This window comes from Cricetulus griseus, chromosome 3 (assembly GCF_003668045.3).
Source record: "Cricetulus griseus strain 17A/GY chromosome 3, alternate assembly CriGri-PICRH-1.0, whole genome shotgun sequence".
NCBI classification, from domain to species: Eukaryota; Metazoa; Chordata; class Mammalia; order Rodentia; family Cricetidae; genus Cricetulus; species Cricetulus griseus.
Genome location: NC_048596.1, coordinates 266794864 through 266820514, shown reverse-complemented (window position 1 = coordinate 266820514; position 25651 = coordinate 266794864). Strand labels below are relative to the sequence as shown.

At 38.3% G+C, this 25651-nt stretch overlaps 1 protein-coding gene across 1 annotated transcript; it reads left to right on the top strand.

The window, feature by feature from the left end:
* Positions 1-25638, top strand: Dek (DEK proto-oncogene). Its single transcript, XM_027409993.2, has 11 exons — positions 1-158; positions 521-674; positions 5138-5239; positions 5472-5581; positions 6763-6857; positions 7588-7708; positions 9226-9414; positions 19600-19738; positions 20046-20194; positions 23835-23903; positions 24297-25638. The coding sequence occupies exons 2-11, from the start codon at positions 530-532 to the stop codon at positions 24306-24308; spliced, it is 1131 nt and encodes a 376-aa protein (XP_027265794.1). The 5' UTR covers positions 1-158; positions 521-529; the 3' UTR covers positions 24309-25638.
* The last annotated feature ends 13 nt before the right edge of the window (positions 25639-25651 follow it).

The window sequence follows — 25651 nt, the reverse complement described above, 5'->3', positions numbered from 1 at the left end:
GCGCCAACCCCAGCGCAGCGCGCTGATTGGCCGGCGCATTCCCGCTCTGCTTCCCGAACCGCCATTTTGAAAATCTTGTTGATTCTGAGGAGCGGAGCGAGGAGCGCGCGGCGGCGCGAGGTTTCTTCTCAGCGGCGGCCTCCTCGTGCGCACCCGCGGTGAGGACGGCCTCGGGGAGGCGCAGCTGCCGCCCCCGCGGCGGGGAGGGAGGGGACGCGGCCGTTCGCTCGGCGGCCCCGGCGCGGGGAGGGGACCCGCGGCACCGCTCGGCTCGGCTCGGCTCGGCCCGGCCGGACTGGCCTGGCCCGGCCCGGGGCGGCGCGGCGCGCAGCGCAGGCCGGCGGGAGCGCGCGCGCGCGGGCGGCGGCGGGAGGGAGGCGGGAGGGCGGCGCGGTTTCCCGCCTCGGGCGGGCATCCCCGGGGAGGCGACTTGGGAGGGAGCTTGCCCACTGGGCAGTGGCCGCGGTCCTGCAGGTGCGAGCCGAGGGACCGAAGCGTGCGGCTTCCTCCCCGCCCGCAGGCACCCAGCATGTCGGCGGCGGCCCCCGCTGCGGAGGGAGAGGACGCCCCAGCGCAGCCCGCGTCCGAGAAGGAGCCCGAGATGCCGGGCCCCAGGGACGAGAGTGAGGAGGAAGAGGACGACGACGAGGATGAGGACGAGGAGGAAGAGAAAGGTGGGCAGGGACGCGCGTCCCTCACGGCTGGGTTTGTCACATCAAAAGTGTCCCCTCCCCACCCCCTCCCCTGGGAAGCAGTGATCTTGCTTTTTCGCGCTTGGAGGCATCGAGTCGGAGTGGTCGATTTCACGCGAATGATGTCGTGTGCATTTGCTAACAATTAGTGACAGAGAATCTGTGGAATTTTGTTTTGTTTTGTTTTGTTTATATGAGTATTTGCCAGGGTTTCGATGGCGAGTGTAGCCGAGTTTTCCCGGTGTGCCTTCAGAACACTTCGTCACCCCACAGGAAGTTTGTAAGTCTGAGATCTGCCTTTTACACCAGTGCTCTGTTGCTACGCGAGTGTTTTAATTGTGCTAGTTCCATTCTGCAGCGTTTGCCTTTTGAAGTTACTCCAAGGTCCCTTAATGTAACCTAACACTACAGGTATTCTTGCTAATCCTGGAAATGTTTTCACATCTTCAACTCTATGTATCTGCTGGCTTTTGAGTAAGGGTTCTTGTGGAAGCGTTTTGCTTTGCCTAGAAATCACCTGTGAAAGCTGCTGCTGCTGGAGAAAGTAGTTTAAAAAATGAGAAAACTGAACTGAAAGTTAAAATTGAACCCACAGCTATCTCGGTTTTGGAACTAATTCTGTTCAAAGGAAGGTGGTATTAACCACCATTATTTGACTAGAGGTTGTGCTGCGAATTTAGAGCACAGTTTAGAGACGTGCGGGAGTATTTGTCGGTTATCCAGGATGCTTGTTGCTGACCCTCTACAGGTACATCAGTTTTCTGAGACATTTTCAGCTATTGGAAAATCCAAGGCACAGCTCTTCACATCTTGCTGCACTAGTCCAGTCCAGCTTGTCTGTGCAAATGGCCACAGCTCAGCCAAACTTGGGAGCAGGCCTCAAGGTTAAAATGCTCTCGAACTGTCATTTCTTTGTATAAATGTAATACGGACAAGATACAATTTATTTGAAGTGGTGTGTGCCCTAAGACCTTATGGGAGTGTGTCATTTAAGTGAGCACTGGCCTTTAAATCACTTTTTGGTTATTTATAATATAATTGAAAGTTGGCTGCATTATCAGTATTTTTTTAATTGTTTTTTTAAAGATTTTATTTATTTATTTATTATGTGTACACCAGAAGAGGGCACCAGGTCTCATAACAGATGGTTGTAAGACACCATGTGGTTGCTGGGAATTGAACTCAGGACCTCTGGAAAGAGCAATCAGTGCTCTTAACCTCTGAGCCATCTCTCCAGCCCCCAGTATCAGTATTGTTAAGACTTTCTTAACACTTGTACCTCTGATATTTTACTTTTGTCTTTCTGTGGGGCAAAGCTGAGATACTAGAGGGTGTGAGTTTCCTTGGGCAGAAAAAAATTGAGAAGTTATGTAAATATACCATAAAAGGCCCAAACAGTAATGTTTTGGAGGCTAACAATGATTCATAGCATCCTGGATTTTGTTTTTTAAAACTGATTTTGTAGGTTCCTTAACAGTTTCAGAACTGATTCATCATTAGTCATTTTTCTCTTTTGAGGTGCTTGGGACGCTGGACTTGTTTTTAATTCTATTTAGCCAGAATATTTACCTACAGTATAATGTTAGAGAGGTGCATTACAGTGAAATTACTGAAGTCTATAGCAGGACTTGGAAATGATTTGGGGAAGATGAGAAACTGAACTGTAATTCTCAGCTTTATTCTATAGGGTTGGGTGATGCTGTTATTCTCTAGAAAACAAATATAGAAGTGGACAAGCTTGGATATGATTATGAGGTCTTCTGGATGTGTTGTTTGGGTTTCTGTAGGACTTGGAGGAGCTGTCCAGGTTACAGCTAGGCATGCATTAATATGAAAGCTCTGTGCCAGGGTTGGACTAAGAACTTACAGTATGTAGATCCTGATCCAGAGCCAGTGAATTACTGAAGTTACAAAGGAAGAGGAAATTGAGTGATAATAGGAGCTGTTGTATAACATACTTAGTGTTGTCTTTCTCCATTCATTGTTTGCAACTCCTTAAATCCCCAAATCTCTAAAGCCTACACTGTTTTGATCCATTTTCCTCCCTGGCCCCAACATAATCCCTCTTCAACTCACAAAACTTTTTTTTTTTTTTTTTTTTGGTTTTTCGGCACAGGGTTTCTCTGTGGCTTTGGAGGCTGTCCTGGAACTAGCTCTTGTAGACCAGGCCGGTCTCGAACTCACAGAGATCCACCTGCCTCTGCCTCCCGAGTGCTGTGATTCTTAAAGGCATGCACCACCGACGCCCAGCTCACAAAACTTTTTTTAAGGTTTATTTTTGTTTCTGTATATGAGTGTTTTGCTTGCATGTATGTATGTGTGTACAACAAGTACATGGCCTGGTTTCCTCAGGCCAGAAGGTCCTGATCATCCATCCCCTGGGCTGGGAGTGGAGTAGGAGATAGTTGTAAGCTGCCATGTGGTGCTGAGTATCAAACACTGGTCCTGAAAGAGCAGTGAGTGCTGCTAACCACTAAGCTCTGTCTCCAGTCCCTCACAAAGTATTTTGTAGCTTTTATTTGTGGTAGGGGTGGTGCATGTGGAGGTCAAAAAACTTAAGGGAATCAGTTATCTCCCACCATATTCATTCTGGGGCTTAGGCCTTGGGTCACCAGACTTGGCAGCAAGCACCTTTACATGCCCAGCAATCTGGACAGCCAGGCTCACAAATTTTATATTTATCTTTTTCCCTTCCCAGAGTTGAGTAATGTATCCAGGGACTTGAGCATTTTAGACATTCTATCATTGAAACCTTGAAAGACCCCCCAGAGGCTCAGATCCCCAGGGTCTTAGCCCAGAACTGCAGCAACTCCAATCACCAGGTGGAGTCAAAAAGCTTGATGCAAACAGCACGAGGCTTTATTGCAGTTTTTTTTTTTTTTTTCCTCCTCCCGAGACAGGGTTTCTCTGTGTAGCTTTGGAGCCTGTCCTGGCACTCGTTCTGGAGACCAGGCTAGCCTTGAACTCATGGAGATCCGCCTGCCTCTGCCTCCCGAGTGCTGGGATTAAAGGCATGTGCTACCAATGCTCGGCTTATTGCAGTTGTTTAACGAGCATTACCTCGGGTCTTTCACCCATCCACGGCATAGAGATCTTATAGGGCAGCATAAGGGGAGTGTCTAGGGGTACATACAGGCTCAGGATTGGTGTGCCTCTAGGCTTGGAGGATTTGCCCTGTGTTGATTGGTTAACTGTTTGTTATGGCCCATAGGCCCTCCCAGGGCGGTTGCTATGCTCTGCATGTCATTGCTGTGCACTTCTCTGTAAGCACACCCAGAGCCATAAAGCATAGCACCACTAGCTAACTTCTGATTGGTTCCTTGCCACGAGGCAGGCATCTGACCTCCTAGTGACCAAGGCAAGGTCAGGCAAGCACATGTTACTGTCATGGCTGCTGAAATGGGGAGCTGGTCCCTTCACCCTTATCCCTTACTTGTATTTTTCTTTTACATTAAGTATAGTTTTCATTTTGCTAGTAGAAATTTCAAAAAATGTGTAATATCATTTTGAGTGTCAGGTACAATTTTGGATCTAATTCATTTGAATGAATGAGAGGACCTAAAACAAAATATAGCTTGACTAGACTTCAATCAATAAGTAAGTAGTTTTTGATAAATAGAACAATGTTTTAAGCTTTATATATTAATGGTATTTCCTGGGTATTTCTTAGAAGTCTGGACTAGCTGGGCAGTGGTGATGCATGTCTTTAGTCCCAGCACTCAGGAGGCAGAGGCAGGTGGATCTCTGCGAGTTCGAGACCATCCTGGTCTACAAGAGCTAGTTCCAGGACAGCCTCCAAAGCCACAGAGAGACCCTGTCTCTAAAAAAAAGTCTGCATTAAACAGTATTAAACTTTGTCAGATCGACTTATGGCTATCCTGAACATAATTATCAAACTACAAAGTAATGTCCAGCCAGCTATCTTACAACAGGTACAAAGTACAGTCAGATAAGAGAAATAAGCTCTAGTGTTTATAGCACAGTAGAATAACTGCTTAGTTTAAAATAATTTATTACATATTTGTGTGAAAAACTAAAGGAGTTCAGAGGCACACAAACAGAATGATGAGATTGAAATAGTAATCATCTTGACTAGTATGTGTTAAACACATGTAAATATACTTCTCTTAGGATCAAAAAGAAGTAAGTTTAGTGAGAAGCTAAGTGTTTTTTTTTCACAAGTCAGATACTAGATTTTAGTAGTGATAAATGTAATTGGATAAGAGTTTTTGTTATTTTAGACTGGGTGCTTGACAAATTAAGTAACTGTTACTCTTAAAAAATAAAAGCTTCCAGTGTTTCATGTCATTTGCTTCTTAAACATGCTCAGGAGGAAAGTGTGGTTTTGGGTTTGCAAGATCTTTTTCCCTACCTGTTTATAAAGTGGACATATTGCTTTAGCTTTTGTTATTTAAGAATTTAAAAACTATTCAATTAATTCCTAGAAAAGAGTCTCATTGTGGAAGGCAAGAGAGAAAAGAAGAAAGTAGAAAGATTGACAATGCAAGTGTCTTCCTTACAAAGAGAGCCATTTACAATTGCACAAGGTAAGGCTAGACTATATTTCTTTTACAGTGAAAACGCTCAATTAGGCAAAAAAGTGTTTAGCAATCCTTGATAGTAGCAGCATACTTAAGAGTTTAGGAAGTAGTGATTTGTTTTGACATAATTTTCATTTTCTCTATTAGCACAAAATTACACAAACTATGCTGTGGGAATAATTTTTAAAACTAAATACTAATAAAGCCTGGGTATTTAATTATGTTTTTTTTTTTCCAGGGAAGGGCCAGAAACTTTGTGAAATTGAAAGGATACATTTCTTTCTGAGTAAGAAAAAAACAGATGAACTTAGAAATCTACACAAACTGCTTTACAACAGACCAGGCACAGTAAGACGTTTGAAAACATCTTTACTATGTTTTTTGATACTTAGTATATATCTTAATATACTAAAGTATAGAGCCGTACTTTTAATCCTGTAACACTTTAATGATCAACTAGTTCAGTTTCTGTATGATACCAATGAGTAAATTCAGACACTTACTTGTTAAATGACATCTTGTAGTACAGGTAGCTGGTTATTAGCAAGACCTAGGGCTTTTCCTTCCTTTTATCTCCCAACTAGGCATAGAGGAGTAGTTCAGAGATAGATTGCTTATCTGCCATGCCCAAGGCCCTAAGGTGGATCTCCAACAGCACTACCCCCAAAACAAAACAAAAAGGAAATGACATTTGTTGTGATTTTAGTGATTTTTTTTTTTTTTAAAACTGTATTATAACAAATTTGTTTTTCAATGTTGTGGCCATTCATGACAAATATTTCCTTGTAATTGTAATACCTGGAAAAGTGGTTGACAATTGTTTGTCGTATGATTTGTAATTATATTATATGAAACTACTTGAAAAGGGGTTGTTTTATTTGCATGGATGTTTTGCCTACATGTCTGTCTGTCTTCTGTATGTTAACATGTTGCTTGAAGTATTTGGATCCCCTGGACTGTAGTTGCAGATGGTTGTGAGCCAGCCACCACATAGGTGCTGGGGTAGAACCTGGATCCTCGGAAGAACAGCCAGCCAGTGGTCTTACTGCTGAGCCATCATTCCAGCCCAAGTAACTGTATTTGAAATATGAAACTTTGCTTTGGGTTGTGTAAAACAAGTTAGATGTTATTAAGGCTGTCTGAAGCATGGTTTAGTTTATTTTCACATGTCCTAACCTCAGTTTGCACAACAATCTAATTTACACACATAAATTAGGGAATGGCATTAACTATTTGGAATACTTAAAAATTATTTGCTTTTTAAAAAATAAGTCATTCACTTTTACACCTACCTAAGGAACAATTATGGTAACTTGGTAGGTGGAAATACATTTAGATTCAAACTTTCCAAAGAACCAACTAAAGTTTGCAGAATTTTTAAAATGTTAATGGCAAATACTTTTCAGTTTAGTTTAATAAATCATTATTTTAACTTGGAAGATGGATTTGAAAATAAAGGCTCTATCTTCAAATTTTTTTATTTGTATATTATTGGATAGTAGCATTAACAATAACAAAAACATTTTCAGGTGTCCTCATTAAAGAAGAATGTGGGTCAGTTCAGTGGCTTTCCATTTGAAAAAGGCAGTACCCAGTACAAAAAGAAGGAAGAAATGCTGAAAAAGTAAGTTATGTTTGTCAATATTGTGATAGGTTGATAATGCTATAAACTTACCGTTAATATTTAAAAATAACTACCTGTTCATTTTTAGTACATTGCTAACTTTAATTTAGGTGCCAGGATTTGACAAGCCTTTCATAGCATCATTTTGGGTTATCTTTTATGTTCTAGTAAATAGTGACAGTTAAAATTATTGAAAACTCTTAAAATTTCATTTTCCAGAAGATATAAATAATCTTTCAGAGTTCATACAGTGTGAAGGAAATGTATTCCTGTTGCCTGCTGTTAGTTACTCTTTCTTCTTAATGTTTTAAATTTGCTTTGAAAATAATTTCTTTGAAAAATTGTCATTTTACATAATGAAAGCAAAGTGACAAACTTTTAGAACTTTTATTTATTAGATGCCTATAGATGAAGAATTTAAATAAAAATGATTAGGTCTTCATTGAGACATTGTAATGCTGAATCATTAACCTAAACAATTTTCAAGTCCATGAGTTTTGTAGTATTAGAAAGTTACATAATTTTCCAGTGACTTTACTTAAACTGTTGGTAAATACACATTTTCTCATGGTTGTACACTAGTCAGGTGATTAAGAGTAAACTACAGGGAAATACTTGTAACTGTTAAGGAGACAAAGCAGACCAATTTTGCTGGCTGTTGACTTTCTGTCATGAAGAATATTTACGAATCTTGTGTAGTTACCCTTTTTCCCCCTGCTTTCTGTTTCAGGTTTAGAAATGCCATGCTAAAGAGCATCTGTGAGGTTCTTGATTTAGAGAGATCAGGTGTGAACAGTGAACTAGTGAAGAGGATCTTGAATTTCTTAATGCATCCAAAGCCTTCTGGCAAAGTAAGGATCTGTTTTTTACTATTTCAGTAAGTTGGTTATTAACAGCCTTTCCTTTCTTTCTCTTACTGAAATGGTAATCTAACAAGATAATTGTTTTGTGAGTCAGTGATGTCATCTGCATTTTAAATATGCCTTTCATTGACAACTGCAATATTTTCATAATATAAATTAAATAGTATATTGTTCTTCAAATGTGAGTTGTACAAGATTAAGAAAAGTAATTGGGTGGTGGTTGCCCATGCCTTTAATTCCAGTACTTAGGAGGCAGAAGCAGGCGGATCTCAGAGTTCCAGGATAGCGAGGGCTATTATACAGAGAACCTTGTCTCAAAGAAGAAGAAGAAGAAGAAGAAAAGTAGCTGGTGGTGATACACATCTTTGATCTCACTTTAATTCTAGCACTCTGAGGGCCGAGACAGGCAGGTCTCTGAGTTCAGGCCAGCCTGGCCTACAGAGCGAGTTCCAGGACAGTCAAGGCTACCCAGAGAAACCCGTTCTCAAAAAAAAAAAAAAAAAAAATAACAAGAGCACCTAAATGTCACATAAGATAAACCAGGGCTCCAGGCTTTTCTGTCTGGAAGGCACTGGAATAAGGGAAATAGGTTGAGGAAATAGTTATGTAGGACTGTTACATAGTTTTTAAATATTTGGAATTTAGCAAACTTCTTTTTTTTTTTTTTAAGACTTTATTTATTATGTATACAAATTCTGCTTCCATGTATATCTGCACACCAGAAGAGGGCACCAGATCTCATAATAGATGGTTGTGAGCCACCATGTGGTTGCTGGGAATTGAACTCAGGACCTCTGGAAGAGCAGTCAGTGCTCTTAACTTCTGAGCCATCTCTCCAGCCCTGCAGATACTCTTAAGAAAGCATTTAAAAATAAATTCATTGGTTGATCAAATCTTTTTCCTCGTGTGATAAGAAATGCAGTTTAACTGAAAGCATAGAGCAAGATACCTATTTCTTGCCTCATTTCATAATTAACATCTATTGCATACTGAAGGTTGTTGTCACTGAGAACTTGGCATTACTGAAAGAGGTGGTACAGTTCTTTTTTTAAATTTAGGGTATATAATTGCTGGTTAAGCTTTATTTTCTCTTCGTAGTTCCTTCCACTCCTTTGATTAAAGCAAGAATCTCCTAGTTATGGAATCTTTAGTGCTTATAAAAATGGAATATATTAAGTCTAATTTCAAATATTGTCTTGATCAAATGTAAACACTACCTGAACTCATTACAATTCATACTTGTAGTCTTGTCTTCAGAACCAACAGTACCTTTTGCAATGATCTTGCCAGGGGTTTACAAGACAGTTAAGAATACTGCTAATGCAGTTTTAGGTAGCCTGACAGATTTAAAGATGACTTCTCTGCTGAGCCTGTAATTACTTTCTGACAGAATTTGAGTTGATAAGTAATTATCAAATGGAGTTGATTAACTTAGAAATACCCTTATTGATGGTACTGTTAATACATTTTTTGGTTTGTTTTTTTTTTTTTTTTTATACATACAGCCATTGCCAAAATCCAAAAAATCTTCAAGCAAAGGTAGTAAAAAGGAACGGAACAGTTCTGGAACAACAAGGAAGTCAAAGCAAACCAAATGTCCTGAAATTTTGTCAGATGAATCTAGTAGTGATGAAGATGAGAAGAAAAATAAGGAAGAGTCTTCAGAAGATGAAGAGAAAGAAAGTGAAGAGGAGGTAAAACATATTTTTAACTATTATTTTCTATCAGATAAATATTCTTTCTATATAAATAAGCAAATAGTTGGCTGTTGGTTCATTTTATTTTATTTTGAGACAGGGTTTTACTTTGTAGCCCTGGCTATCCTGGAACTCACTGTGCAGACCAGGTTAGCCTCAAACTCACAGAGATCCACCCGTTTATGCCTTCCTAGTGCTGTGATCAAAGGCATGCCCCACCAGCAATGTCAGTTCAATTTCATTGTGAAGCTACATAAATGATTGAGCAGGCTTATATCCCACCAAACATTAAAGTTTAAAAATAGTTGAGTTTGTGACCTAGATTTGAAGTGCACCTTGAGCTGGCTTTCCTCATCTAGAGGAGGGAAATGGGAAAGGAAGCAGCAAAATTGTACACTTTTCTGAACAGAAACACTGAGGAGCATAGTCTTTCTTTTCTTAGTATTTTATGTATGGGTCTTTTGTCTCCAAGTATGTCTTTGCACTGCATGCATTCCTAGTACCCACGGCAGCCAGAAGGGCACATCAGAATTGCCTGAAACTGGAGTTATATATGACTGTATGCTGCCACCTTATGGGTGCTAGGAATTAAATTTGGATCCTTTGTTAAAGCACCCAGTGCTCTTAACCACTGAGCCATCTCTCCAGCCCATGGGAGCACATTCTTGAGGTTTTTTCATAGTATATTAATATTTTATAATTGACCTGAACTGAATTAATTTGATGCAAAAAGTAAAGTGTTAAAGGTTGTCATTTCCTTCAACCCTTTGGGAAGTATATAATGAGTATAAGAGTATTTGAAGTTTATGCCACTTAGGAATGGAACATTTTCTGTTTGCAATTATTTGTAAAATGATTCCAAAGTGAATGCTAGAGAGGAGGAAAACTTGCTAAGACAGTTGTTGCTGTATCCTCAGTCAAGGTCAGGGAAAGTAGTTACAGGGGTGAGTTCCTGTTCCTAATGTTGTATGCTATGTTTTATTTTTTAGTTTTCTTTAGGGGTTAGACCTTATTCTATAAATATGTATAGAAGTTATAGGTTTGATTAATCCTGTATTTACATTATAGTCTAGATAATTTCTTGTGGGAAGCACTGCACAGATGTAATAGTCAGAAATGTCTCTAAACACTAACAGTTGTTTCTTATGTGGTCAGGAAGGGTGTTTTTTATCTACTGAACACCACAAAATTAGAAGACAAAGGTAAATTATGGGGCTGGAATGTAGCTGAGTTGTTTAAGAGCTTGGAAAAGAACAAGAGTTCCTGGTATCCAGGTTGAACTGCCTGTCTTTCCAGCTCTAGAGATTACAATGCCCTCTTCTGGTTTCTGCAGGAACCTACACTCATCTATACATTCTCACACAGGAACACATGCATACCTATAATTAAGAATAAAATAAATCTTTTTTAAAGATATGTAGTAAACTTGTTTTATGCACACATATGACCTGAGAGTTAAAATTCATGCTTGTTTTAATGTCTGTTGCCCACAGAAGCCAGAAGGCACTAGATCCCCTTGAATTAGAGTTATACAGGGTTGTGAGCTGCCATATGGGTGTGGGAATTAAATCTAGATACCTTGGAAGAACAGCTCAGCCATCTCACCAGCTCCTAATGTCAGGTTGTTAAAGGTGCCTATGAAACTAAGTTTGAACTACTTTTATAATGTGAGGATGTTTTTTACAAATCTTTCAGGTGCTTGATACATTAAAACAATTTTTTTTTTTAGTTATGTGCATGTGTGTATGTGTATAATACAGTGCCTTCTGAGTTCAAAAGAGGGCTTCAGATTCCCTTAAGGTAGAGTTACGTGACTATAAGCCATCTGGCATGGGTGCTGGGAACTAAACATAGCTCTTAACCACTATGCCATCCCTTCAACCTCTACTTCAGAAAATTTTAAGAGTATTTTGGTGTGGAGGGAAGATGAATAATCTGAACACTCAGATTTTTATGATTTGATACCTGAGAGGGAAACATTTGTTTATATGTACATATATACCCAATGTAAATCAGAGTTTTCTCCTGTCACATAAACTAGAAAACCCAAGTCAAATGGTGGAAACCCATGGAGGGAAAGAAGGAAATAACTGTAGACATTAAGTACATCAAATCACACCATACAAAAATGTAGGGGGACTTTTTTTTTCTGCATGGATTTGTCCTGACAGGCTTTATAAGATACAATTTCAATAAAGTCTATAGACACTTTCTTTCTTTCTTTTTTTGTTTTTTAAAGTAAATTTCCCTCCAGTAAGACTAATTTTTATTTTTTAAAGATTTATTGATAATGTCTAAAGTGTTCTGCCTGCATGTATGTCTGCAGGCCAGAGGAGGGCACCAGATCTTATTACAGATGGTTGTGAGCCAGCATGTGGTTGCTGGGAATTGAACTCAGGACCTTTGGAAGAGCAGGCAGCTCTTAACTGCTGAGCCATCTCTCCAGGCCCAGTAAGACTAATTTTATATTGCCCTAAAAGCCCTTAAATTTAGAACTACCGCACTACTTTATGGCTGTTTTAGTTTCTGAGAAAGTTTTAACTGACTTAGAAAGGTAAGCTCTGAGCCAGGAGGTGGCAGTTTAAGCCTTTAATTCCAGCACTTAGGAGGCAGAGGCAGGCAGATCTCTGTGTGTGAGTTCAGGCCAGGTTGGTCGACAGAGTGAGTTCCAGGATAGCCAAGGCCACACCCTGTCTCGAAACACACACACACACACATGAACCGTAAGCTCTGATAAAATGAATAGTATTTTGTAACATCTTGTTGATTAGGGGATGTCCCTATGTATATATGTTTCTCTTATTGGTTGATGAATAAAGCACTGATTAGCTAGTAGCCATGCAGGAGGTATAGGTGGGGCTACCAGATGAGAATTCTGGGTAGAGGAGTTAGAGAGAATAGCTGCCGAGAAAGCAAGAGGCTCCAGCTTTCTCAGGTAAGCCAAAACCACATGGAGATATACAGATTAATAGATATGAGCTAATAATTAAGAGAGACCTGGTCAGAAAGAAGCCTGAGCCTTTGGCCAAGCTGTTTATAATATAAGCCTCTGTGCTTATTTGGGGACTAATGGCTGTGGGACTAGGCAGGCCAGAAACTGTCTACATTTTTTTCTCCCTTTAATTTTTAATAAACATATGCAGTGTGTTATGCTTATTAACACCTCCCGTTACCCTGTGGTGTTCCTTTTTCCTTCTGAATCCTTGCCATCTAGTTTTCCAATGCTTAGATTAGAAAAAAATGATTCTTCCTCCAGCAGTCATTAATAATCATTCTAAGGAAGGGATGGATGGGCTTTGTGGTCACTTCTATCCATGATAGAAAGTTGGAGGGCCAGTCTTGTAAGGTATTCATAGCTGCTGTATGTTTATGATTGCAGTGGTAGTTTCTTGTCTGGATGGCTGTCTCGTGACAATCATCCCATCCTCTAGCTCTTGAATTCGTTCTGTTCTCTTCGTAATATTCTCTGAGCCTTGGGTGGGAGTTGATACAGATGTCCTATTTAAGGGTTGGGTACTTATAACTTCTGTGCTTTGATCAGAAAACTTTTTATGCCCTGGGCTGAGAGCTGCACTAATCTGCGTATAAACACAAATATTTAGAATGCAGTTTGACTACATATTCATGTTGGTAAACATTAGTAATATGTTCCTTCTGTGGGCCCAGGCCCTTCTCAGCCATAGGCTCTTGACCAGGTTTTTATAGTGTCAGGTGTATATTCCTTCCTGTGTTGTGGGCCTCAGATCAGACTGGTCTTGGAAAATAGTTTTGCCATCATTACATTAGTGGGCATATCTTGCATGACAAATTGGTATTGTAGTGCACATGTGCCCTGTAGCAGGGTAATAGCCTTGATGCATTTTCTCCCCAATAGCTTTCATAGCTTCTGAAAGTAAACATTAGCTGGCAGGGAGGGGTGGTGTTTCCAGTTTAGTTCCATCTTGATTTCTCTGTGTCCCAATCACAAGGTAATGGTTTTATGTCTAGATATTGCATCCATGTTACAGACAAGGAAGAACAAGGCAAACAGGCTGCCTTATGGTGTTTGCCTTTTCCCCTTGGAAGGAATATCTTTAACCAAAGGCTATGTCTTTGTGGCACTGACCAGAATATTCCCTTGCTGTTTAGCTGTGAGGAACAATTAAAGAGAGCCAGGTGTTAGTACTTCTGTACTGCAAATGTAATGTGGATTGACTTTTTTGGGGGGAAGCCGTTGTTACATTTCCTGACTTCATAGTAAAAAGAATCAAAAGTGGGGTTGTTCATTTACTTATCTGAGAATTCAAAGAAACCTGCAGTTACAATTTTTGCCAAATTGTCTTTTAGTTGTTGAAAACATTTGATAGTGGTAGGATGTGGACATACATGTTTTGCTATTCCTTAATAATGCTTTTAGAAAGGAAGAAACTTCATAATTTGAACAGAGAAAATTATAAAACTGAATAATTTATTTAAATCTTTTGTTGGAAATCAAAGTTGAAAGGTCACCTTTATAAAAATCCATTTACACTTTATAATTTTTCTAACTAGAATTGCACATTTCTTTTTTCTTGTAATTCTGGGTTTTCTCAACCAAGTGAGAAGAATCCTATATTTTAAGCTAATTTTTTTGTTTTGTTCATCTGTTCACCCAGTACAACCTTTCTGCTGTGAGGACAGAATTCTGGCTCTGTGACAGGCATCTTTTTTGGTGACCCTCCTTCAAGAGCCCTGCTGCCTATAACAGATAGGTAAGCCTTGTTCTCACAACATTTTTGGGTTTTTGGCAAAAAGTACTTGTGCCATTTCTTGGGTCTACATAGAAAATCCTCTTTAAATTTTTGAAAATTTATGTCTTAATACCTTGGGTTGGAGACATGGTTCAGCTGCTAAGAGCATTTGCTGCTTTTTCAGAGGACTCAAGTTCAGATCCCAATAAATATGTCAGGTGACTGACAATACCTGTAACTCTAGCTTCAAGGGATTAGACCAGTACACAGACACATGCACATCGATTAGGAAAAAATTAGTTTGGAAACTAGGTTTTTCTTCCCTTTGAAACTTGTTACTTAAGTTTTTCCATTCATTTTGTAAAAAGACCCAGTCCGTTTGATTAAATAACAAAGGTGTCTATTAAGAATCTTTTGATGGCTTGGGGTGAACATCTTTAATCCCAGCATTCCGGAGGCAGAGGCTTGTGGATCAGTGAATTTGAGGCCAGCCTGGTCTACAAAGTGAGTTCTAGGACTGTTACGTAAAGAAATCCTGTCTTGAAAAAACCAGATGAAGAAAAAAAGAGAAGAATAATCTTTCAAAGCTAGGTGTGGTGGAGCACGCCTTTAATTATTCTAGCACCTGGGAGACAGAGGCAGGTAATCTGAGTTTGAGACCAGCCTGGGAGGGAGAGAGACCAACTACAGAGGGAGTTACAGGACAGCCGAGACTACGCAGAGAAAACCTGTCTTGAAACAAATAACAGAAAAAGAATCACATCTTAAATTTCACTAGTTCTTTACTCTTGTTTGTCTTTTGAGGAGTAAGAGGTACACTTTCATTTGTATAGTTTAGGCATTGTGATCCTTTTTTATTTTTTCTTAAAGTGTTTTATTTCTTATTGGCCTTGAATTTATAATCCTATTGCCTCAGCCTACCTAGTTTCAAGGATTTCCAGAGTACTCTTGATCGTTTGATACAAGGGTCTTTTCCCTTTCCTCTTTCTCAAATATACAGTTTATACATGTAAATTACACCGGAAGACAGTGGTGTTACAAATCAAGAGGCTTGGCTAAGAGACTGTGGTTTAACAAGATAACTAACAAAATGTAACTTTTTAAAATTTACTTAGTTCTCAAGGATGTCCTCCCGCTTAAATAATTATGTAGCAATTACTAAGCACTAGTTTTTAGCTCTGTAATAGAGATCAAGACATTATTAACAGTCTTTAGCCATATGTATCCTTACATATTTTAGTGAGTGAGAAGGCTGGCCACATATATATTAAATGTATCTCAAAGAATGAATGAGTAGGTACACATCTCTTATGGGACTGCTTTCTACAATAGAAAAATCTATGTTCAGCATATAACAAATAGGTCATGGTATACCACTTAGTTTGCTACTGTAACTTAGTTTTATAGCTTCATTCCTAGCCTAAAGGAACACATAGGCAGGTGGTTTTTATTCTTCCAGAACTAATATAGGATACATTTGCTTCTTAGTAGCTGTAAGGTGTCGGCTCACTTTACTACTGCATTTCCTCATTTATAATGAATTAAAGTATTTGGTTTGACCTTTGTTTTGTTTTGAGCATGAGAATGTGTGGGTGCAGCATTATGAAAATGCATTTTTCTTTCCTCTTGAACTTTTCTGTTATCTTGTAGTAGCTTACTTACAAGGACCAGGTCATACAAACAGTACAGAGATGAACATAAGGAAAGTGGCTGCTATAAGCTATAACCCTAATAGCTTCCTTGCTTGGGTACCAATAGAGCTAAATAAGGGCAGTTTAGTGTGGAAACAGACGTGTAAATGACTTTAATCAACATTATATTTTGTTGCATTTTATATAGTTTATCCTCAATCACTGTAAAACAGCTAATCAGACCTGCAGTGTCTTTAAGGCATTGTTTTTATGTAATTATAAAGTGTTATCCTTGCCAGGCAGTGGTGGTGCACACCTTTAGTCCCAGCACTTGGGAGGCAGAGGCAGGCAGATAGATCTCTGTGAGTTTGAGATCAGCCTGGTCTACAAGAGCTAGTTCCAGGACAGCCTCCAAAAGCCACAGAGAAACCCTGTCTCGACCCCCCCCCCCCAAAAAAAATGTTATCCTAGCACAGAGATGGAAATGATTGGGAAAAGTATTAAGAATGGGGCCATTCTTAACTCCATTTATTCCTGTAACCAGGGAAGAGGACTGGAAAGGGTAAGTGATCTGCTTGAGAAGGCAAAATTAGCAGTGAATTTTCAGGATTTTAAACTAAGCTTGACTTCAGGATTTAAACTAAGCTATATGTAGTCACTTCTGTACTGTACAGTTGGGATTAATGATTTATAGGTCAAGTATTGTGGGAATGTGGAGTAATCAAATAGGTAGCATTGTGAGGTGTTTAAAGGGTTGATTCTTCAGCTGGCTTTAGATTTTTAAGATTTTCATAAGGTTTTAAAATTTAAATGGTTGTGGTTTACTTGTCTTCTCAGTAGTCCCTTTGTTTATCCTTATCTCCAAATAACAGTGACCTTTATTTGCCTTAACTGCTAAAACTGCCCATTGTTTCCCAAATCTGAGATGTTTGAAATGCTCATCTTTTCATCTTTTTCATCTTTAGGCTAGGTGAAGTGTAGAGCTAAAGGCAAGATGTGAGTTCAAGATCTTGGGTACCACTAAAGTCTGGGTTTGTTGGTTTACTGTTCAGTTTTGAGTATTTCCTAAGTCACCAAGTCTAAATCAGTTTCTACTTTAAGTGTGTCACGGAAAACTTACGACCGATTAATGAAAATAAGTGAAACCCAGTATAAACTTAAGGGAATGAAGGTATTTATGAGTCAAGCCATATCTACCATAATGTGATATGTCATGGGTAGTGAGGTGTCACTTACAATTTCCATTCTGTAATAACGACCTTGCATTTAAAGACTATTTACAACATCAAATTTTAGGGGAAATTGATTTGCCTATTGGAAGAATTTCTCAATCACAAAAGGAAGCACTTGGTAGCAATGGTGGGTGATATTGTTTCCTGTATACCAGGAGGCGTCATTAAAAGTATTTTCATAAGTTGAACACTAACCCCACATAAAGGCTTAGAAATCAGTTCCTTTATTTGATAAGTGGAGAAAGTAGGGCCTGGAGATGAAATTCTAGCCTGGGGGCTAGAATTTGAAAGTAAGCAGCTTGCCTCATGACTATACTCTGAACTATAATCTATCTTGTTCTGTATTACTTGTGTGGTATGGTTGTACTCTTTTAGAACTAAATTTTGTTAGTCAACAGTAGGCTAGCTGTTTTTTTTTAAACCTTGGATAGAATGTTATCCTTTCTAAAAGATGATGTTAAATATTGAAAGATATGTGTTTGTGCAGAAGCAACATTTTATAACGGCTTCATTTCCTCCCCTACCCACTTACCACCTCAGATGTTATACTTTACCAAAATAAGTTTAAAATTAATCATATTGTATATGCCTTCTAAAAGTTTAATCAGAAACCTTAGATGGCCCTGGAAATGGTGTAATTACTTAATTCTAATTACCTAATGTGATAGGATTGAGTAGCAGTGCAGTGTGTTGTATTCTCCCTCTCTCTGTGTCTGTCTGTCTGTCTGTCTCTCTCTCTCTCTCCTCGTTTTTTTCAAGACAGGGTTTCTCCGTGTAACAACAGCTCTGGCTGTCCTGGAACTAGCTCTGTAGACCAGGCTGGCTTCGAACTCATGGAGATCCACCTGCTTCTGCCTCCCAAGTGCAGGGACTAAAGGTGTGCACCATCACCGCCTGGCCAGTGTGTTGTTTCTATTGCTTCCTTTTCGGAAACCCTTTGGCTAGTATAACTTAGTTTCTTATACTCAAAAGTCTGGATTTTATTAGCCTTTGAAGAGTGATAGTGAATATATTATTCTGTGTAATAAGAGTATTGATACAACAGTTGAACCTTTATTATTCCCTTTAAGAGTCTACTTCAGCTTATATGAACCCTATGGGCATCTAATTAAAAAATACTAGCTTAAGTCAATCGTGGAAAACTAATTCTAGTCATTGATGTTTGGTAAAGCTCCCATATTTTATCAGCCTCCTAATACCACTTAAATACTGTTAGTAGCAACCAAACTAGAAAGGTCTGCTAGTAACCAGCCAAAAGAATATTATTGAGTTAGGGCTGGAGAGATGGCTCAGAGGTTAAGAGCACTGACTGCTCACTCTTCTAAAGGTCCTGAGTTCAATTCTCAGCAACTGCATGGTGGCTCACAACCATAAATAATGAGATCTGGTGTCCTCGTCTGGCCTACAGGCATACATGCAGGCAGAACGTTTCATACATAATAAATAATCTTTTAATATAATAAATAATCTTTTAAAAATATTACCGAGTTAATACAGGGTGAGTCTAGGTTTATGTAGATATGTGCAATGGTAATATAACAGAAAGAAAAAGACACTAAAAATTGAATTAATTCCACTTAGATATAATAAGTCCACCTAGATTTTGAAACAAATTTGTCTGGACAGATGGAACACAATATTTGTTTTTAAAGGGATTCAGAGTGCTGATTGGTGGTGGTGCATGTCTTTAATCCCAGAACTTGGGAGGCAGAGGCAGGCAGGTCTCTGTGAGTTCGAGACCAGCATGGTCTACAAGAGCTAGTTCCAGGATACAGGCTCCATAGCCTCATAGGGAAAGAAACAAAAAGGGGTGGGGGTGGGGGTTCAGTGACCTGTAACATAGACATGTAATGTAAGGCTGTAGTGGCCAAGGCAGAAACATCATTCAAGGCCAGTCTTGGTATGTATTGCAGCAGTATCTCATGAACAACAAAAAGCTGATTTGATGATGTAACTCCAAAATCAAGAGTGTAAAACATTCTGTGTTTAGCTGTTTGTGTTGGTTTTGATGTATAAAGATGAGAATTTATCTTAGGTTCTTTTGTTATATGTAATACTTTGCTTTGGGCATGTTAATTAAATGAAGAATTAATTAGGACAATTCAGAGACTGGTTGAAACAAAGTACTTCTAAGCTATAATTTGGGTTGCAAATGTCCAGCATTTAGCTTTTGTTGAATTTGAGTTGGTGTTAAGGGCACGTGTTCTGAGGTCACATGCATGTTTGAGTCTTTGCTTATATTAATGTGATTGTGAACAACATGACTTCACTGAGTCTGTTTCCTCATGTATTCACAAAAAACAATTGCTGTACACCAGGAACTGTTTTAGAAGGTAAGGGTTTATCATTGAACACCTGGGATAAAAGTTTGTCTTCCTGTAGCTTGGATTCTAATTGTGAAAGAGAGTAGGAGACAGTAAATTGAGTTATATTTCAGCCCCAATTAAATGGAATAATGTAGATGACTTGTTTACATAGAAATAAACACTGTTCGGGTATAATTCCTTTAAACCATTGATAGTAATGTTTAAGCTGCAATAGCTACTGTTTACTGTGAGAAAGGAGGAGGAGGAATAGTGGTGACTCATCCATATTTGCTTTCCTTTCTAGCAACCACCAAAAAAGACATCTAAAAAAGAAAAAGCAAAACAGAAAGCTGCTGCTAAAAGTAAAAAGTCTGTAAAAAGTGCTAATGTGAAGAAGGCGGATAGCAGCACCACCAAGAAGAATCAAAACAGTTCCAAAAAAGGTATATTAGAAATGATGACAGCAACTGTCAGGGTACACCATATGCATGTACATATTTAAGTGTGTATGGAAAACAGGAAACTGCAAAGTACATTGGGGAGAAGTAGCATGCCTGTTTTCAAAGCTAAAGTTTTCAGTGCATTCTTTGTATGTAATTTTAAGGTAAATTTTTTTATTTTAAAATTAAAACTTAAGTGATTTATAACCAGGAAGGACGTGTTCTCTTGAAAACTTAAAAACTCTTCCCCTTCTTGTCTTACACCTTAGTATGCAAAAAAATTATTCACACTTAGTATCTTAACTTTTAGAGTCTGAATCTGAAGATAGTTCTGATGATGAACCATTAATTAAAAAATTGAAAAAACCACCTACAGATGAAGAGTTAAAGGAAACAGTGAAGAAATTACTGGCTAATGCTAACTTGGAAGAAGTCACAATGAAGCAGATTTGCAAAGAGGTAATCAGGGGCATGGGTTCTAGTTAGTCCCCACTGACTTGGGAATTTTTACCTATTTAACTTGAAACTGTTAGGATATCTTTTTGTATATTCATTCAGAGAGTATTGATTGAACTATTTTAGGCCCTTTTTGTGGGTACTGGATACTGTAGTTATTCTAAAACAAACATCACTGACTTGAATATTTCTATTAATAGAGAGTCAATAAAATAATATGCTTCACAACAGACTTTTCCTGGTGTGGAAACTTAGTGATGCATTGTTAGCTTGTATTAGTTTAAAGAGAATCTTAGGAGTCACCTTACTCTTAGTGTGCAGACAGCTGTTATAGATTATGTTTTTAACTTAAACTTCTCTGGAATTCTTTCAGTACATCTCAGGAAATAGTCTTGAATGAGTCATTATCCATATTGTAGATAATAGTTGAAGAATTAAAAATCTAGCTCTTTTTTTTTTGTTTTTTGGTTTTTCAAGACAGGGTTTCTCTGTATTGCTTTGGAGCCTGTCCTGGAACTTGTCCTGTAGACCAAGCTGGCCTCGAACTCAGAGATTTGGCTGCGTCTGCCTCCCAAGTGCTAGGATTAAAGGCATGCGCCACCAACACCGACTAAAAATCTAGTTTCTTATGACTAAGTGAAGTTTAATTTTAAATACCCAATGGTAAAATAGTCTATGCTTTTTTAAAAAAATTTTTTAAAGGATTTTTTTTATTTATTATGTATACAACATTCTGCTTCCATATATATCTGCATACCAGAAGAGGGCACCAGATCTCATAACAGATGGTTGTGAGCCACCATGTGGTTGCTGGGCATTGAACTCAGGACCTCTAGAAGAGCAGTCGGCGCTCTTAACCTCTGAGCCATCTTTCCAGACCCCCTAGTCTAAGCTTTTATTGAATTATTTTTTAATTTACTAAACCTTCCATGGAACCTATACTAAATGCCAAGCTAGGACTGGGTGTTAAGAGAAGCCATCGCTTGTCCTTAAATATATGTCTGCAGTTCAGTAAGGTAGAGGAAGATAGATTGCAACAGAGGGCTGGGTGCAAACTGTTAGAACACTTTGGGAGGAACACAGCACCACAAAACAAACATTCCTACCTGGGAGTGGGGGCTAGGGCTTGAAAGAGTATAGAAAAATATCTAGAATTATTCACTGAGTCCCAAAATAGAACATCACCTTTTTCTCTACAGCAGTGGTTAACCTTTCTAATGCTTCGACCCTTTATTTAATATACTTCCTCATGTTGTGACCCCAGCCATAAAATTATTTTTGTTGCTACTTCATAACTATAATTTTGTTACTGCTATGAATCGTAATGTAAATGCCTGTTTTCTGATGTTCTTAGGTGACTCCTCTGAAAGGGTCATTCCACTCCTAGGTTAAGAGCCACTGCTTTGCCAGGCGTTGGTGGCACACGCCTTTAATCCCAGCACTCGGGAGGCAGAAACAGGCGGATCTCTGTGAGTTCGAGGCCAGCCTGGTCTCCAGAGCGAGTGCCAGGATAGGCTCCAAAGCTACACAGAGAAACCCTTTCTCGAAAAACCAAAAAAAAAAAAAACTGCTTTATAGTAAAAAAACAATGACATAGTCGCTGAAATAAACAGCAATTTGTCTCAAAACTAGAATTGCAAGTTAGTCTTTATTGACATAAGGAGAGAACTACTAGAGTTTTCAAAATCTGTAGATGCCTTGGAACTAACTTCAGTGTTCTTGAAACCAAGGGAATTGAGACTCTGGGTAGAAGATTGAGATAAGTTAAAGGGATATAGCATAATAGTTGCTTTTGTTTGTTGGTTTTGAGACAGGTTCTCTCTATATAAACCAGGCTGGCCTCAAATTCAGAAATCTACCTGCCTTCTAAGTGCTGGGATTTAAAGTGTATACTACTCCAGGTTCAGTAGTTCCTTTTTTTTTTTTTTTTTTTTTTTGGGAGACAGGGTTTCTATGTGTAGCTTTGGAGCCTGTCCCAGTGCTTGCTCTGTAGACCAGCTGGCCAAGATCTCACAGAGATTCACTACCGAGTGCTGGGATTAAAGGCTAAGTTATTCCTACAAACAGCAAAATTTGTGATCTGACAAAAAGATGGTAGAGGCACAAAATCCAGGTTATGTAGTAAAGCAACAGGTCTGAGACTGGAGATTGCCTTCACCTGTCAGAAACCAGAGCCTCATCAAAGCTTCTTCAATGTGGATGCTACCAATCACAGGCAGCAGTAATCATACTTGAGACTAGAACAGAATTTAAAAGATGTTTTATTTAGATACTTTGAGGTGGAGTTCTTGGAACACGCAAATAAACACTGGTTCTCCACTTTAGGAGATACTTAAAAGACTTGTAAACATTGGAGGGCTTTTCATCAGACACAGAATTAGAATCAAAGAATAGTTTTGCTTATTAGAATGAAGGGAGCACTCTAGAGATTGACAGTTTTCATTGGTTCTAAAGAATGCAGAAAAACAAGTACTACTTGTGTTTTAAGTTGTAACAGCTTCTTTAAAGGACTTCTTTAGAGTGTATTGAAATTTAGATTGCATATACCCTTTAACCTAGCAATGCCATTTCAAGGTCTCTTCTTTAAGGCATAGTTGTATGATGCCGATAATGTTCATTCAATTTGTGTATAAATAGTGAAAAATCAGAAGCTGTGTAAATGACCATTAGTAAGGAAATAGATATATTACTAAATATATTAAGGGTTGTAGTTTTACAGCAGAACAAGGGATAGTTACAATGGCATAAATAGGAAAATATAAAGACATGGGCTAACTCATCCCTATCACATTTTGTCAATAAACTTACAATGCAGCTACACCTATTCGTATTAGTAGTATCCCTACTTATATGAATCCATCTATTTCATATATCTGCATAGTTGTGAAGATGGAACAGACTAGCAAAGCTCCAAACATTTTGTTGCTTGTCCATTTATAGCAAAAGTTACAGGCCCTACTAAATGAGGGTAAGAGTTCAGACTGGAAATTAATCAATAGATTTGAGACTAAGAAAGTTGGGGGCAGGTTCCTTTAAATTCTAGGAGCGAAGCACTCATGAGACCATTTGGATTTTCATGAATTAAGAGGATTGAGTATAGGGTAGAGGTTGAAGTTCAAACTGCAGAATCCCAAGGAGAATATTGGGTGTTTTGGAGACTAGGCCCTCTAAAAGCCACTCCGCAGATAGCCTGCCAATATTCCCTACCTGTATTTTTTATAAAATACTACTTTGAGGTGGTAAAGCACTGAGGATGTCAGATGACTTAATGCTGTGAATACAGTATTATTAAATTTCATTTGCAGGCACAAGTCTAGTGAACCAGAGAACACTTACGGATTGTGGTGATATCTTGCTTACACAAACAAAGCCTGTCTGAGGGTCAGAGAATGGAGCTTGCCACTAGCTAACCAACCATAGAGGTCTGGAGGTCTTTTCAGACAGGAAATGAGGTAGCTGGGCAGAAACAGGAAATTGCTCTCCTGTCTGCTGAGATGCTAAGGGGGTAAAATGCGCTGTGGTTTGCTCCTTCTCTTTGATCTCTCAGCATTTCCCTCTATAGCTGACTCCGACTTTTTATTATCTAGACCAATTAAGAACTCCATTTATAATGGACTTTTAAATCTGCTTTTAATTTTTTTAGGTATATGAAAATTATCCTGCTTATGATTTAACTGAGCGGAAAGATTTCATTAAAACAACTGTAAAAGAGGTAAATATTTCCTTTTTCCTACTTGATCACTTGGCATAGAAACCAAAAGTTTATCAAATATTGCAATATTTTTGACTATTCATGTAAGTGAAGAATCACACCTGATACCCCAGAGTTGTTAGTAAACATAGATGAGGAAATACATTTACTAAGTTTGAACAGTTTTGATAAAACCTTAGGCTAGATTAAGGTAGGTTCATAGTACATAGGGTAGCTTTATATTCCTGAGGTACTCACTAGCTTGAAGGCACAAGGTCAGCAGTAGCCACTGTTTCATATTTAGCCCACATGATTTCCTAAGGTCAAATTAATATGATACGAGTAAGATTGTATGATGTATACATACTTGATTTTGTGTTGGGTGTGGTAAAGTGCTTTTCTTTTTCATTGCAGCTAATCTCTTAAACTAGAGGACAGATGGCTTGTTCTCAGATTTGAAGATCTGATTTATACCAGCAAAGAGAATGTATTTTCTTTTTTAAGTCTATTGTTGGTAGAACTCGCTGCTGACCCTTTTGAGTGTTACATATATTTGAGCTTGCTGTTTTAAATTGCATTTCCTTGCAGTTTTCAGTCTTGCATGGCAGTAATTGTTCTTTGCTTTCTATAGTTGTACATTTTGGATTTCTTTATTGTAAGGTCAGATTTCTGAACTATTGTTAATTTTAGTGCACTTAATGTTAGCTTAAGATACTTTTAATCAAAGCAAAAACTATAACCAGCATTTATACATGCAGAGACTATTGCAGTATTTAGTATATGAAATATTTTGAATACATCTTCTGTCAGTGTGAAAACTTAGTGGCAGTTCATCATTTTAGAGCACAGCTGTTCAGATAACCGAGTTGGAACTTTTTCTGCATGTGTATATATGTCAAGTTGTCAGCATGACAGAAGTGACAGATGTTATTTTTGTATTTTTAAAAACCAATTTGTTGTATATAATTTTTTTTTATTTCTTTTGTGCAGATCAATTTTTAAACTCATGTAGGTAGGTGTCTTTTACACTTGTAACTAAAGAATGTCAGTGTTCAGCTAGGTGGTATGACAGAGCAGTCAGGTCAGTGGTGGCAACGCTAAAGCACTGTCCAGTTCTGCTTCGCCCTGAAAGTGTCATCAATTTTGTGGTATGTTAACTATGTTAAGTGTCACAGAAATTTTATATTGAGTATAAACCAAAATCAATAAATCAGAGTTCCAAAAAGCTGGGAAAGGGTGAGCACACTTGGCTTATATAATGGTAACTAAACTTGATATAGGAAACTGACTACCTTCATAATTATGATTAAAAGTAATCATGCCAGAAGGTAGTATGTTGACAATATAGGTATCTCTGATTAAAGGTATCAGATTGTAATGCTGGCAATGTATAAGTATTATAGAATCAAGGCTGTTTGATTTTAAATTTTGGTCAATCAAGATTCTAGGTGATAAACATGGACTGCCCCTGAATTTAAATTGTCTTTTGACTATCCTGATAACCTATTTCTGAGTTATAAAAATAAGCTGCTGCTTGACAAAGTGACAATTGATGTACCAACTGAGTGTTTAATTTTTCACATCATAGATCAGATATATTAAATAATGTTGAGCATTAACAGATATTTTCACATATTTGACTTTAGTATATATAGAGTGAAATAGAACAAGTAACTAAATGAGGACTAAAAATTGGCTTTACTTTTAAATAATTTGTTATAAATCTTGACAATAAAGAATAAATTGATGTTTTAAATGTCTTGAATTTA

What these genes read in the sequence shown, in the direction of transcription:
- Dek (XM_027409993.2), top strand. Translation starts at nt 530, where the DNA reads ATGTCGGCGGCGGCCCCCGCTGCGGAGGGAGAGGACGCCCCAGCGCAG. An exon ending in GCCATTTACAATTGCACAAG is followed by an intron (nt 5,240 to 5,471) that starts GTAAGGCTAGAC and finishes TTTTTTTTCCAG; the next exon opens with GGAAGGGCCAGAAACTTTGT. An exon ending in TCAAAACAGTTCCAAAAAAG is followed by an intron (nt 19,739 to 20,045) that starts GTATATTAGAAA and finishes CTTAACTTTTAG; the next exon opens with AGTCTGAATCTGAAGATAGT.